Here is a 16,794-nt window from a genome sequence, read left to right as displayed (position 1 = left end):
GGAAACTGCCTATTGTATAAAAATTAAAATATAGAGTGGGGAGCTCCCTTCCTCTAACTGGAATAGATCACGAATTAGAGACTAAACTTTTAAAGATTTTAAAAAATAATTTACTTTTGGATTTGTGTTTGCTCAGATAATCAGCTATGAATTATCAGATATCCATCAGATAATTAAAGTGCTAACATATTAAAATCTGTACTAGAACTTCTCAGCTTGCTGCTATCTTGATCCCAAATTCTGATATAAAAGGTATTTTAACCTACTTAACAGGATGGAGACTTTTCCCCCTACTACTTATGCAAAAGGTTTTAATTAAAAAAAAAATAAAAGCCTATGCCTAGGGCTAAAGTACAACTACAATAATCATATGATCTTTGGCACCCTCACCTGTCTTCCAACATGACCTTTCCTATGATTTCAAAGTACCTTCCAGACCTAAATTTATAATATTTATACTCTCAGCTAGTATCCAACTTTTGACAGGGTATTGAATTGATAGAATTGACAGACTGACAGAAATTCAGGTATCATGACAGAAGATAGGATAATTGCATATAGGACAGGAGGCTTTATTTGGCATTCTTATGTATCATAATGTATATTGTTACCTAAATATCACATTTTCCTTCTGAGAACACTAAAAAAAATACTGAGATAGGCTCAAAAGACTTAAAATCTGCCTGTCCCACTAGCTATGTAGCAGTTTATAAATTTTAATATTTATTATGTTTTCAATCATAAAAGTATGTTTATTTTAGAAAATTTAGAAAACACAGGTTAAAAGAAAAGTTCCACCATTTTTGGCACATATGTGTTTTTATGTGAACTCTAAATTTAGATGCATATAAACTCTATAATACTCTCTTGGCTTTGAACAGAGGGGAAGAAGGCTACTGTGGCAAAAATCAAGGAGAAAATGATAGAAAGGCAAGGTTATAGAGTTAGGGAGAGGCCAAAAGGTGAAAAAATGGTCTTATAAATTATATTAAACCATTAAAGTTTTTGTGAATTCTTGCTTTGTTTTGGGGAGGTAGTTGTTAATGGGAGAGGTGAGCGGCATGATCAGATTGGGATTTGGAAAAGTCCACTCTAGCTTTAATGTGAAAAATAGACTGGAATAAGGTAAGTATGGACACTGTTAAGCCAGTTAAGAGAAAATTACATTAAGCTGAGTGAGAGATGAAGAAACTGGATGGAGGCAGAGAAGATAGAGAAAAGTGGGCAGATTTAAGAGAGATTTAGGAAATAAAACTGTTAGGATTTGGGGATGGATTCAATATGTATGTGAGGGAGAGGAAGGTATCAAGGATGAATTCCAGGTTTTTAATTTGTACAATCCAATGGACAGCAGTGCCATTCACCAAGCTAGGGAGCACTACAGTAAGACTGAGTTTGAGAAAGATTATGCATTCATAGTTAATTTTAGATATGATCAATTTGAGGGAGATATATGTATCAAATATCTTTTGTTTGCTTACAGATCCACTCTCCACCCTTTACTAAAAGGTTTATCTCTATCAACGGACAATCTCATCCTCTGGCTTCTCTTGGGTTCAGTCAATGGAGAGCCCTGGCAGGTGAGCAGAGAGATACAGGAAAATGAGGTGACGTATTTATTCCTTTGGCTCTCTTTCTGTGAGATTGCCGTGGGTAGTGTCCTTCAACAGAAGGTGTCCTCTCAGAACAGTCTCATCTCTGTAACTGTCTCCTGGGCACCAGAAACTACTCCCTCTGCTTGCCCTAGTCTCTTAAGGTTCTGCTAGATTCCAACCCCTTTGAAATAAACCCTCCTTGAAATATCCTAATTTGAATGTGCCACATTTCCTGACAGATGAGAGACACTGATACTGACACTGATAGAGTCCATATCCAGAGAAGATATTAAGTAGGCAATTAGATCTGAAACGTAAAGATTTGGACAAAAGACATGTATCTTCTGCATATAGGTGATAAAAGGCCATGGATAAGATCACTTATAAATAAAGTATAACATGAGGTTGGGTGCAGTGGTTCACACCTGTAATCCTAGCATTTTGGGAGGCCAAGGCAGGAGGATCATTTGAAGCCAGGAGTTCAAGACCAGCCTGAGCAACATAGCAATACCCCATATCTCTACAAAAAATAGAAAAAATTAGCTGGGCATAGTGGCACATGCCTGTAGTCCCAGCTACTTGGCAACCTGAGGCAGGAAGATTGCTTGAACCCAAGAGTTTGAGGTTGCAGTGAGCTATGATGACGCCACTGCACTCTAGCCTGGGTAAAGAGTAAAAAAAAGTATAACATGAGAAAATGAGAGGCTCTAGGACAAAAACTTAAGATGTAGCAACATCTAGGCATTTAAGAATGAGATGAAATTAAAATATTTGATAACTTTGACACTTAAGACTGAAAAAGAGTGACTGCAATTAAAAAGTTCAAAAATTCATGTGTTGCCAGAAAGGAGATTAGATATATTAAGTTTACTCTTTAACTTAAGGATGCACAATAAAATATTTTGTTGCTATAATTTATTGAACACTTTATATAGAACACGTGATAGTAATTACTTTATCAATACAACCTCACAAATACTCTTAGAGGATTACATTACTGTGGCAACATGCCATAAGACATTAAAGTACTTGACAATATGGTTAAAATCAAAATGAATACACACACATATAAACACACACACATTATCTATCTCTATTTCCATCCTCAAAGGAGACACATATAAGAATGTTTACTGCAGCATTCTATAATAACAAAACACTAGAAATAATCCAAAATGTCCATATCTGGTAATTGGATACACTGTAATATAGTCACATGATACTATATAATTAATAACTCTTGAAATAAACTACAATGAAATAGCACTTGAAATAAACTAGAATGAAATAGTTTGACATAGATAAAACTTAGATGCAAGAAGTCTCTCATCAGATACACCCTCTTGTCCTTGGGGTTCTCAGTCTCCATGACTGTAAGAAATAAATTTCTTTTCTTTATAAATTACCCAGTTTCAGGCATTACATTGTAAGCAACATTAAACGGGCTAAGATACCCAGCCTTCTGACTGAAGGCACTTTTTAGACTATGAGCACAAAAAAGGGGAACAAAGAGTCTAATGGAATTAAGTTCAGAGGATGAGGAATGGCATTCAGGGAGGATGAAGCACCTAGAAGCTGTGAGATAACTCCAAAAAGAAGGAAGCTGTGCAAAAAAGAGCTTCAGAAATCTACACAAGGGTCCCCTTAAGATGTTGCTGAGTACAGTAGTCTCTTGATATCCACAGGGGATTGGTTCCAGGACCCCCCCCCCATGGCTACCAAAATCCTCACATGCGCATATAAAATGGCATATTTTTTGCATATAACCTACCTACATCCTCCCATATACTTTAAATAATTTCTAGATTACTTACAATACATAATACAGTGTAAATGCTACATAGTTATATTTTTAAATTTGTATTATTTTTATTGTTGTATTTGTTTAAAAATTTTTTCAAAATATTTTTGATTCAGGCCGGGCGCGGTGGCTCACGCCTGTAATCCTAGCTCTGGGAGGCCGAGGCGGGTGGATCGCTCGAGGTCAGGAGTTCGAGACCAGCCTGAGCAAGAGTGAGACCCCGTCTCTACTAAAAATAGAAAGAAATTATCTGGCCAACTAAAAATATATATACAAAAAAATTAGCCGGGCATGGTGGCTCATGCCTGTAGTCCCAGCTACTCGGGAGGCTGAGGCAGTAGGATCGCTTAAGCCCAGGAGTCTGAGGTTGCTGTGAGCTAGGCTGACGCCACGGCACTCACTCTAGCCCGGGCAACAAAGTGAGACTCTGTCTCAAAAAAAAAAAAAAAAAAAAAACAAAATATTTTTGATTCGAGGTTGGTTGAATCAGTCAGTGGATGTGGAACTTGCAAATACCAAGAACTGATTGTCTTAGCCTGTGACTTCACAGAGTAAAACTCCACAAAGTTGAGTTTGACTAAGAAATTGTAAGCTAACAACTCAGAGAGTCACACAAAATGGGAAGATAATTGAGTGCTCACCAGCTGAAGTGGAAAGTCCTCATTCCTCACTTTGGGGCATTTAGTGGAGACCCTAGGCTAGAGGGATCACGCTATAGTAGGGCTGAACTGGAGTGAAAGCTATTCTATACCTACCCTAGAACAGCCTAAAATCTGGATTTGAAAGGATCATTAAACTATTCCACAAGAAACTTAACTGTTGCCAGCATAAAGCCCAATCTCTTTGAAGGAAGTAAATAAAAATCCAGATACTGAGCAAGGTATTAATAACATTCACAATGTCTAATTTTCAACAAAAATTACTGGACATGCCAAGAAACACAAAAATATAACTTATAACCAGCAGAAAAATCAGTCAATACAAAGACCTAAAAATGACAAAGATGATGGAGGGAGTTAGCAGATAAGGATATTAAAACATAAACATAATAATGAAAGAAATGAAGACATATATATGTATATATAATGCGAAAAAATATAAAACTAAATATAACTGCTAGAGACGAAAAAATACATGACAGAAAAAGTTCACTGGATTAGACGCTGCAGAAGAAAAGATGAGCAATCTTGAAGACTTGGCACAGAGAAGATGACTGAAAGTCTACGGATAAGAGAAGCAAAATGAACCTAAAGCAAGATAAACACACAGACACACATACACACAATCCCACACTGAATGCACGGCACAACCAAATTGTTAAAAACCAGTAATAAAGAGAAAATCTTAAAAGCAATGAGAGAATTGAGGTACATTACATATAGAGGAACAAAGATAAGGAGATCAGTAGATTACTCTTCAAAAACTATCCATAGTAAAACATGCCATGCTTTAAATGCTGACAGAAAAAATCTTGTATAATCTATGTAATTCCATCCTTCAAAATGTAAGGCCAAATAAAAACTTTTTTGGACAAAAAAAAAAAAAAAACACCCTCAGAATTCATTGTTAGCAGACCTACATTATAAGAAATTTTAAAATAAGTTCTTTAGGTAGTATAAAAATGATACCAGATGGTATCATGGATTAAATATAAAATATAAATGTATGCTTTTTCTCTTCATTCTTAAATTGCTTCGAAAGATAACTATTTATAACACATACAATAACAGTATATTGGGGGTTTATACACATGTAGAAGGAAAATATATGACAACAGCACAAAGGATGGGGAGCGGTAAACAGAAGCATACTGTGAAGCAGTATAGCATTATTTGAAATTGACAGTGATAAAGCACATCCCATAAACCCTCAAGAAACTACTTAAAAAAAATCAAACAATGACATACAGCTAATAAGCCATTAGCCAAGAGTGGAGATAAAATAGAATACTAAAAAAATGTAAGAAATATTTCCAGGGATAAAAAGGACACCCATATTAATAGAGAAGTCAATCCATCAAAAAACCCAAAAAAGTCATAACTATCTATACATCCAATAGCAGAGTCTTAAATTACATGAAGCAAAATCTAACAGAACTCAGAGAAGAAACAGAAAAAGTTCACTAAAAATTGTATTTCTACATACATTAGCAATAAGTTATTATATGTGAAATTTAAAAATGATTCACAATTGCAGCAAGGATATTATGTAGGGAAAAAGATAACTAAATATGTGAAAAATGTATACACTGAAAACTACAAAATACAGCTGAGAAAAATCAAAGAAAACAATTATCCAGAAATTGGTTGATAACTTCCATACAATCTCAATCAAAATTTCCTCAGGCTTTTTTATTTTCTGTAGGAATTTCCAATATGATTTTAAAATTACACAGAAATGTGAAGATCCTAGTATACCAAATTTGAAAAAACAAAACATAAAGTTGGAAGACTTATATTACCTAATTTCAAAGCTTACCATAAACCTACGGTAATCAAATCAATATAGGATTAGCATAAACACAGACCTATAGATAAATGGAACGGAATAGAATTCAGAAAGTCTCACAAATATATGTTGAACTGACTTTCAATATAGATGCAAAGGTAATTCAGTGGTGAAAGAATAGCTTTTTTCAACAAATGATATGGGAACAACCAGCTATCCAGATGGAAAAACAAAACTTTTTCCTTACCTCACAGTACATACAAAAATTAACTTCAAATGAATAATAGCCATAACCACAAAAACTAAAACTTAGAAATTTCTGAAAAAAAGAGAAAATTTTCATAGTCTTGGGTAAGCTAAGCCTTCTTAGGTTACAAAAAACACAAAACATTAAAAAAAAAATCAATGAATTGAACTTCAAAGGTAAAAACTTCTCTTCCTCCAAAAACACTGAAAATAAAAAGGCAAGCCATGGACTGGGAGAAAATAAATGCAAAGCATATGTATCTGACAAAGTACTTGTTTCCAGACTATATAAAGAATTCTTACAAATCAGTTGTAAAATGCATGGTAATGATAAAAAAAAAAGTCATAACAATGTAACAGAAGAAAAATACAGGGAAACTTGATCATATCTATGTTCAATTTCCTTAAAAACTATTAGGTTGTCGGTACATAGGGCTTTATTATAATTTTATTTATTCTTTGCTCTATGCTTAAAATATTTTATAATTAAAAAAGAAAAAGTTAACAATGTGCTCACAAAGACTCCTTAATTCCATTAAATTATCATAGTTACTAGGATATTTAATGGAGCATTTTCTTACCATGGCTTATTTCGCTGTTATTTGATGTCAGGGGACACAAATACATGTAAACTTGGAGAAAGCAAAAAGATTGAGTCATATTTCTAGTTTCCTACTAGCCATTCCTACTTGGAAGCTTAACTTTAAACAACTTATTCAAAATGAGTTCACTGCTTTATCTCCACTCTGGACTCACATTTTTAAGCTTTTTTTTTTTTTTTTTTTTTTTTGCTGGTTTTATGATTTTACAAGTCACAAGAACGGTATATTGCCTAGGAACACAAGCTCTAGAACCAAACTACCTGGGTTCCAATCTTGAACTCACCACTTAAAGACTGCCTGACCTTGGTCAAGTTACTTAATCTTTCTGTGCCTCAGGATAAATGTTGAATACATGTAAGATGCTTAGAGCTAAACCTGGCATATAGTCCACCTCAATAAATGCTAACCATTCTTTTTTATCTTCTTCTTCTTGTTACTACTACTATTACAACTACCTTTTTTTTTTCTTTTTTGAGACAGACTCTTGCTCTGTTGCCCTGGCTAGAGTGCATTGGTGTCATTATAGCTCACTGCAACCTCAAACTCCTGGGCTCAAGTGATTGATCCTCCTTGCCTCAGCCTCCCAAATAGCTGGGACTATAGGCACCTGCCACCATACCCGACTGAGTTTTCCAGTTTTTTGTAGAGATGGGGTCTCGCTCTTGCTCAGGCTGGTCTCAAACTCCTGAGCTCAAGCAATCCTCCTGCCTCGGCCTCTCAGAGTGCTAGGATTACAAGCATGAGCCACCGTGCCTGGCCTACTTTTTTGACTTATCTTTGTCTCTTCCGTTGTTCTCCCTATATCAAGGAAGGTACTAAGTCCTATTAATTGTTCCTAGAACAATCTGATCTCTCCCTATTTCTGCTGACCAGTACAGAGCTCCAGACTACTATAGCCTTCTTCCTACAAGCCTTCCTTTTCTTCAATTCTCCTCATTCCAATCTATTGTGCACTCTTGTCAGGTTAATCTTTATGCCTTTCCATAAGCCCTCCTTTCCTATAGTAGGAGTAGTTCTGTGAAGCTCTGCACAAGGAAAAAAAATATTTCACAGCGGTTTCCCAAATCAATCACTGTTTTAAAAAGTATGATGGTAGAAAGTCTCAAGGTTGAGTTTTAATCCTACAAACATCAAGCATGTTACATTTATTACTATAAGAGGAGCAACAAATTATAAATTGCTTTTGACTAGCATTAGGAAGTTCCTATTACATAAGCAATCACTCCTAACAGAGTTTGAGATTTGATTTACTACTATAAAAATCACCAGTCCTCAGCCTGGGCAACAGAGAGAGTCCCTGTCTCTACAAAAAACAATTTTAAAAACATTAGCCAGGCATGGTGGTATGCACCCGTAGTCCCAGCTACACGGAGGCTGAGGTGGGAGGATTGCTTGAGTCCAGGAGTGCGAGACTGCAGTGAGCTGTGATTGTGTCACTGCACTCCAGCCTGGGTGACAGAGGAAGGCCCTGTCTCTAAAAAATAAAAATAAAAATAAAAATAAATCATCAGTCTTTTTTCTGCCAGTATAGAAACTTGACTTTCACTTACTTCTCTGGGCCCTAGTTCCCTTTTGTTATAAATAAAGTGTTATATAAATGCTATAACTCTATGTTCTGAGACTCTAGAAGGTACCTCTAATTCAGCACAGTGCTTTCTCCTGATGAGCCTATAGTAAGCACAGTTATCCAGAAAATTAATACCAATGAAAGAAATGGCAGAGGTGAATTTATGTTATTCTTGAACTACATAAACTCTGAGTTTCTCCTAATTTTAAAGGTCTGTGATTGTATTCTAAAACTGCAAACCTATATAAAATTTCTCTAATTTAAAATTTATAGTTCACTTGAGAATACTTCTAGAAATCATTCTGAAATCTTTTATAAAAATTATTCCGTATAGTTTCAAGATAATTGGTTTTAAAATTTAACACTATATTGTTAAACAAATTGCATTGTGATATTTCATTATGAATTAATACTTTGGTGACAATGCATTTTGAAACACTACTAAAATGGGCCCAGAAATTTGACATGGGCACATAAAAGTTATGCAGCTGAAATCGTAAAATTTAATTTTTTTTTTTAACATTTACCTTTTTTCTTCTTTTGCTCTCATCTGTTCTTCCTGTCTCAAAACTTGAACCATTATAGATTCAAAAACTCCACTTGTCAAGCCTGCCAAACTTCGTGGTGTTGACCGACGCCTTGTTGAAGTACATGCAGTTCCCTTCTCATCCTCCAATCCATAATAGCCTCTAGATGTAACTGCTATCGTTGTCTTTTCTCTCAAGTGCCTTGGAGAAGAATAAGTCAATTCACAATGTCAAATCTTCTGGATAAGCAATAAACCCCCTTAATAAGCATTTTAAGAAGAACTACTTTTGCTAACTATATAAAAAGTGTTTAGTTATTAGCTATGCTCCAGATTTTTAGGCTCCCTATACATTTTCTCATATTCCTTAATTATGTCATAAAATCAGTATGAGTGATAATACCTTCCCTACATTAAAAAAATAAGATTGAAGCATTAAAATTAAGGACTAAAGCACTATCACTTTAATAGAAGAAAAATTTATTATTTGCGATATATTTCATACTGGGAAAATGTGCAATATAAGAAACAATTTGGGAAAGAAAATATACAATGATACATAAACACTTTGAAAAAATTATAAACAAATGATGCATTGCAACATATATTTTTAATTTTAAGTTGAAATTTGGAAACCTCCTGACTAAACTCTAAAAGAATCTAGGAATCTAGATTTCATCTTCAACTTCACCATAAATGTCTCCTTACTCTATGATATTTTTATTAATATACTGAGATACTAATCTGATGCTTAAAAATGATGAAAAATAGTTTCTTAGCAGTTTGCTTAATTATCCATAAGTCCCCTTAATAAATTTGAAATGACTGATTAAAACCACGTATACTGTGAAAAGAAACATTACATTAATTTTATTCAAGTTTTTATTCTTAATTTGCATCTATATGAGGGTTAACTGTAAAAATTTCAGGGAAAACATCTGTTTTTCTACCTTTATAAAATATGCCAGAGCCTCTGAAGGTTTTGTATATGTTGTTGTTTCTACAATGGCAAAATCAATACTCAAAGTAAGCATTCAATATACTGGATAAAAATTTACATAAAAGTTGACCCTATAGTTATATTTCATTGTTTTCTACAGGCTTTCTTTCATATAAAATACACTAAAAGTTCACTAAAATATAAACCTTTAATGGCACAAAATATAGTCAAAGTCCTATCCTTTTTGAACTATGTCCACAGTGGCTTATTACTCTAAATTAGAATAACTGTATAAGGCTTACCCTCAAGGCCATCTAGGACCTTTGAATAGTTTGACGGCAAGGTTCTACTGAACAGCAGGACCATTATGTGTACCATTATGTGTTTTCTCTGTTCCAAGGAAATGACACTATAACTAATTCAGCTTTAAGTAAGGCATGAATGTTAAACTGGTTTTCCAGTAATACTAAAAATTTTGGGCTAATCTAGCATACCATTTCAGGCTGTGATCCTTTAGGGAACAACAGCATACATCTGTATGATGACTAATTGGGCTGGAGGTAAGGAATTGTGGGCCCAAGATAAATAGATGACTGACAACAACAGATGCTCAATGAGTGTACTTGGGTTTTTTTGAAATAAGTTCTTGTCTGTCGCCCCAGCTGGAGTGCAGCAGCATCATCATAGCTCACCACAACCTCAAACTCCTGGGCTGAAGCAATCTTCCTGCCTCAGCCTCTCGAGTAGGTGGGATTACAGGCACATGCCACCATACCTAGCTAATAGTATAGTGTTTTTATTAGGTGAACTAACTAGCTCTGTAATTTTAATTATTTCATCAATACTAATGAAAGAGAACATCAATGGACAGTATTACACTGAAAAATGATTACATCTCAAGGGTCACAGGGTATTTAGAGCATTGGGAATAATGACCCAATAAGTACGTAGCGCACATAAGGAGAGTTGAGGGAAGCAGTAAGTCACATGGCTAAATTTTTATGTAAACAAGTCAGAAACTATTTTACCCTTTAACATTAGTTTTATAAGTAGACAGGATAAAGTTATAAACTACTTTTTAAAACAGTATTTTCTCAGATTAAAGACCAAAGTAATATCCTTTATTACCTATTAGAAATAAAAATTTATAAGTTTTGATAATTATCACTCATAATTAAAATAAATGAAAGCCCAACAAACTATCCTGTTTCTCTCTTATCAACATGTAAAGATTCAAAAGACTTATATTACTCAGTATTGAAAAGGACATAAGGAAATAAAATTTCTCATGCAACATTAGTAGGTATGTAAATTGGCACAGTCTCTCTGGAAGTCAATTCGGTAATAATCATTAAGGTTTAACATGAACATCATGCTTTAGGGAATTTACCCTACAGACATACCTCTTACAACTATGAGCAATAACACGTATACAGAGTATTACTTATTATTTAAAAAAAACACTGGAAAACATAAATGTCCTTCAATACAGGACAGATTAAATAATGTACACTACAACAGGAATAGCATCCACACATTAAAAGGAATCAGGAATATGTGTATGTATGCACTGTAAAAGATGTCCATATTATATTGTTGAATGTAAAAAGGAAATTTCTAAACAAAATATTTTTTAACCCAAAAAGAATTATATAGAAGTATATGTATGTACACATACAGGTGGCATCCAGTAGTGTGTCTATGTACATGCATAAGTTCAAACTCTCATCTCAAGTATTGTAATCACTTCGTGACAGGTCTCCTGGCCTCGCTACTCTCATCTCCCTACAGTCTATTCATATAGCAACCCAGGTAATCCTTTTAAAAAGCAAATCAGATCATGTCTTTTCCAAAGTCTTCTAGTTATACTTAGAATACAATCTAAAGTTCTTAGGACCTATAAGACTTACTATAACATGGCCCCCACCTACTTCTTCAGACCTCATTTTCTGCCACTCTGATCTTAGGTGTTTGTATACCAGCCACAAAAGTCTCTTTTTTATTCTCAGTCACACAAACACCATCTGCTTCCCAGCATCTGTGCACTTGCTCTCTCTCCTGTAAGACACTCATCCCCCAGATATTCATATGGCTAGGTACTATCACTTTATTCAGGTCTCTGTTCAAATGCAACCATATCTGAGAGGACTTTCCTGACCATGAAATCTAATTAAAAAATATCCTATCACTCTATTCTCTTAAACTAATTTCTTTTTCTTCATGTCACTTATTACTACATTGTATTATATGATTATCTACTTATTTGATAATTATCCATTTCTGCACCAGAATGAAAGCTCCAGGAGAAGAGGGTCTTTATTTTGTTAATGACTGTATCATCAGATACTCAAACTGTATAGTATATATGTATATATCTGTATGCGCAAAGAAAGTATTTGGAAGGATACTATTCAAGCTGTTTATTTTTCATTTTAAATCTATGTACATAATTAAAGTTTAAAAATTCCAGTCATCTATTTTGTCCATAGTAAAAGAATCCTGCTTAAACATCTGTTACTAACTACTTGAGTTCCATTTATGAGCAAATAAGATAAAAAAATAAATCTCATCTCCAAATAGGAATTGTCAAATAATTAATCAATGATAAAACAATATATTAAAATGACTCTCCCTTTCTAAAATTCAAGTTTTTTTCTGTCTATAAGGAAAATTATTTCATGAAATCAATCCAACAATAGTTTGAAAAATAATAATATATTGTCAACCATAAGCAAAAGTTAAGCAATAACTATGGTTGACTTAGTGAGTTTTACAGTTATTCTCTTTCCTTTTTTTTTAAACAAAGCATGGAAAGTCTTCCTAGTATTAACATATTCCAAATTTCAGAATTCAGAAGCTCAATTCTGTTTAAAATTATTATAATAAGTATTTACAAGGAAGTATATTGATATTAAGCTGTATTCACAGTTAATATATGAACTGACATTGCCCCCCCTCCCCTCAAACACGTTTGGAAGGTTTCCATTATTGTGTGATTTGTTTATCAAAAACAATGTAAATGTGTTACTTATAAAATTGTATCTGCATAATTAAAACTTGGAAACAGAATTACCTAATCTGCTTAAAAATATCCTAAATGAAGAATTTCAATCACTTCGTTAATCCATTCATTTAAAAAAAATGCAACTATGGCCTTCAAGGTCCTGGCAAGAAAGAGATAATATGTCCAAAGAGGTGATATTTAATGAAGGAACTATTTACAAATGGTGTAGGCAAGGTTAAGAGAAAGTAGGGATGGTGAAGCACTCCTGGGCTAGCCATACCAGGGAAGTATTACCACTCTAGGTCCAACAGGGAAAGTGGAGGGAATAGTTACTGGAACCGAAGAGCTGTAACTGTAGAAGAGCGCCATACAATGATGGAGCATAGTTACTGACAAACAGTAATACAGCAAAGAGGAAGCTGTTAGAATAAATACTCATCTCTCTGTCCTCCCGTAAGTGCTTCCCATTGGCTGAACCCAATCAGAAGACAGGACAAGAAAGACCAGTTGATGCAGTCCTTAGAAATCAACCTTCCCCTTAGAAATCAACTGGGGCACAGAACAGTGCACAGAGTAGAGAATGCATTTGGAGGGGCAAATGAGTAACAGCACAATGCAACCTCAGTATTAGTTTATAAGAACAACTAATTGAAATCAGAAAAAATAGAAATTTTACTGGTAGATTTCAACAAAAAAATTTTGCATCTTTGATCGACAGGCATCATGATGTAGTCTGCTAAGCCTGCATTACACTTCCTCCATCTAGATTTATGTATCTTTATGAACTCTGAGCTACAGCAGCCAAGTATCAAATAAACCTAACTTAAAACAAGCCTTTCAAATAGCGCTACAGCCAAGTATTAAACCAAGATTTTCAAAACTAAGAAGTATCACAATGCCCTCACCAAAAAGAACTTTTTGTACCATGAATAAATAATGTTTAAAAAATATTTTTAAATGTTTATTCTTTCAAGTATCAAGTTTACGTTTTATAATATTTAAAACATAATAGTATATCAGTGTCTACATATGATTATAAATAAATATGCGTAATTGAAGGTACATATTCAAAATATTTTCCGCTTGGGAAGTCAGATCATAAAAGTTTGGAGACTACTGCTCTCATCTGCACCTATAAGCTACCTGATACCCAAAAAAGTTTTCAGAAAGAAAGATCTTCATACCCACAAAAAAGATTTGTGACAGACTATTAACTTTATTTCCCACTTGATCTCTATCTTCTGTTCTCCTAGTTGTTACTCTTATTCCCCCTGAATTTTTTTGTTCTAATCCAGACTTCCAGTTCCTTGTTTGACTCTTTCATTTGCTCTAACATAATTCATTCAGCCTCTATCAGTTATTCACATAGAGAACTAGTTGGGCCCCATAATACGTGACTAACCTCTTACCTTATCACCTTTGACCAATTATCTTTCTGTCTCAGGCATGTAGGCTCTCTCTCACATCTCAGCCAAAAGCTCCTTCACTCCTATACCTCCACTCCTGAGTACTATAGGAAAAAATTACCACCTTGTCATCTATAAACTCAACTGGGATCTACTGTGCCTAAGATAACTTCTTTGAAGGTGGCCAACTCCCTCTTTCATTCTCCGTAATAGCAATTTCATTATTCAAAAGCTTTGCTCCACTACCTAACATCAATTAGCAGCTGACTTTGCCTACCACTTATTTCACAGAGAAAAACGGTAGTTTTTAATTAAGAACTCCATTAACTTCCTGTTTGTCAAAAACCAAAATTTCAAATACCTGAATCCAGGCCCATCCTCACTTTTTGTTTCAGTGAAAACTGTGCCTCTAAGCCTCTAATGAAAAACGAATCACTACACAGGTCTTCAGAATTTGTATTTCATTAATTACTTTCTGCATAAACATATTCAAGTTTATATTAAAAACAAACCATCCCCAAGTGACATCTAAACTGCTAAACACACTTCATTTTTCATTCACATCTCAATCATCCTTTCCTTCCTTCCTTCCTCCATTTATTCAGAGACAGGGTCTTGCTCTATTGCCCAGCTAGAATGCAGTGGCATGATCATAGCTCGCTGTAACTTCAAACTCCTGGATTCAGGCAATCCTCCTGCCTCAGTCTACCCTGCCTCAACCTCCCGAGTAGCTGGGAATTTTTTTATTTTTTGTGGAGATGGGGGATCTTGCTATTGCCCATGCTGGTCTCAAACTCCTGGCCTCAGGCAATCTTCCTACCTTAACCTCCCAAAGTGCTGGAATTCCTTAGGGACCATGTCTATTGAAGAAAAAATAAACAAGGTGCTAGGATTACAGGTGAGAGCCACCTCCAGCCCCAATCTACTATAATGTGGCATCTGCCTGCAGCTACTCTACTGAAATCACTCTTCTTCCCAAATGATCTACCAGTTATAAAACACAAAGGATATTTTTCAGTTCTTATTTTACTCAACATCTACATAGCATCTATTTATTCTTCTGTCAAGAACTTGAATTGGACTTTACAGAAAGAACAGCTTTAGATAGGTAGGAAAGAATGGAGAGGGAATATTAAATAAAGACAAAAATATCAATTCATATTATTCAAATTCATTAATTCAAAATATTTACTGAGAAACAGGGATTCAGCAATGAATATACTGACAATTTGTATATATGGAATGAAAAATATGAACATTAAAGATGACTGATATAATTCAGGTTGAAACAACGGTGACACCACTGACAAAAATGTGAAAGCTGAAATGAAAAATAGGTAAATTGGGAAGGAGATTTGGATTAGAAATATACTTAGTTTTTAATATTTTAGGATAACAGTTACACAATGAACTGGAAAAGTTCTATGGACAGAAATATGAAACTAAAACAAAAGGGAGGGCTCAAGATATTGATTTGGGAGTCTTAGTGACAACTAAAGCCATGAAAAATACATGATACCTCCAGAGGAATAAATATTGGGAGACAAGCTCTTAAGATATAATAACTTTAGGGAAAGTTACAAGGAAAAACTCAGCAAAAGAGGAGGAAGACTCACAAGATGAGTTAAGAAATAAAGTAAGTTAAGAAATGGCACAATATACGTCAAAGGAAAAAAGTTAGGTACTAAGTGATCAAAACTATTTAGTTTTCCAGACAGACTGAGAAAGGACCAAGTAAAAGCCAAGTATTAAGGAAGAAGGCTTTCATTAGTAAAATTCAAGAGGGCAACTTCAATAAGGAATCAACTGCAAAGAACCTTGTAAGTTTAAAAAACCTTTCAAAGCCTTTGTTCTTTTCCGAAATGGCACCAAATAAATGACATAATGCCCAAAAGAACAATGAAAGACCATCATAACTAATTTTTAAAAAATCAAACATTTGGCTTAGAATAAATGCTTTTTGTTTTTCAAATTTAAAGAAGTCACAAAGGCAAATGTAAAGTTTTTATTTACATAGAAATAGTATTTGAAAGGTATCTTATCAACTTTGACAAGTTTGACATGCATTTTTAATAAGTTAAGGCTGCTCTGCTGAACATATTACTACTGCTACAGTTATTCCTTACCACACAGAACAACTCAGGAGATCTCAGTGCAAGTAGAACAGAAGTTCCCTAGGTCACTAACTCTCATAGTGTCCAGATATGTTCATGTTCCCTAGAAGATGCTAAAGCTGTGATGAGTCTGCAAAGTAGGCCGGTAAATACCTTGGCTTCCTATTCCTGGCCAGCTCCACTATTTATTTGTCAACCATTGATGAGGCTTTAAAGCAGCATATTATAAATTCAGGACACTTTCAGATTCAGACAATGACACAAAGAGGAAAGAGAGAAAAGCTGGGGTGAGTCTTGTCCCTGCCTACCTGAAATAACAGGTCTTAACAAAGAGATATAGAGACCTGGCAAGAGCTAAAGACATAATTGAAGTTAGGAAGATGTGCAAGTGGATACTATATTGTCCTTAGAAAATCAGTAACACTATCAACTTCTCTTTTCATCTTTCATTTCATGAATGAGAAGAATATCATTCGTATTCCCCACAAACTAGTAATTTCTATTGTTTTCTCACATAATTTCTTACGCCAAGTGACCAAAACATG

At 34.4% G+C, this 16,794-nt stretch overlaps 1 protein-coding gene across 2 annotated transcripts in view; it reads right to left on the bottom strand.

Annotated features, from left to right (window-relative positions):
- KIAA2026 (KIAA2026 ortholog) overlaps positions 1-16,794 on the bottom strand; it is a 90,779-nt gene that overhangs the window by 54,651 nt on the left and 19,334 nt on the right. For both annotated transcript variants that reach the window (XM_045563870.1, XM_045563871.1), the window contains exon 2: positions 8,787-8,987. In XM_045563870.1, the coding sequence (XP_045419826.1) occupies positions 8,787-8,987 (201 nt within the window). The remainder of the gene's footprint in view (positions 1-8,786; positions 8,988-16,794) is intronic.

Source organism: Lemur catta, chromosome 10 (genome assembly GCF_020740605.2).
Source record: "Lemur catta isolate mLemCat1 chromosome 10, mLemCat1.pri, whole genome shotgun sequence".
Lineage (NCBI taxonomy): Eukaryota > Metazoa > Chordata > Mammalia > Primates > Lemuridae > Lemur > Lemur catta.
This window is presented reverse-complemented; position numbering and strand designations above follow the sequence as displayed.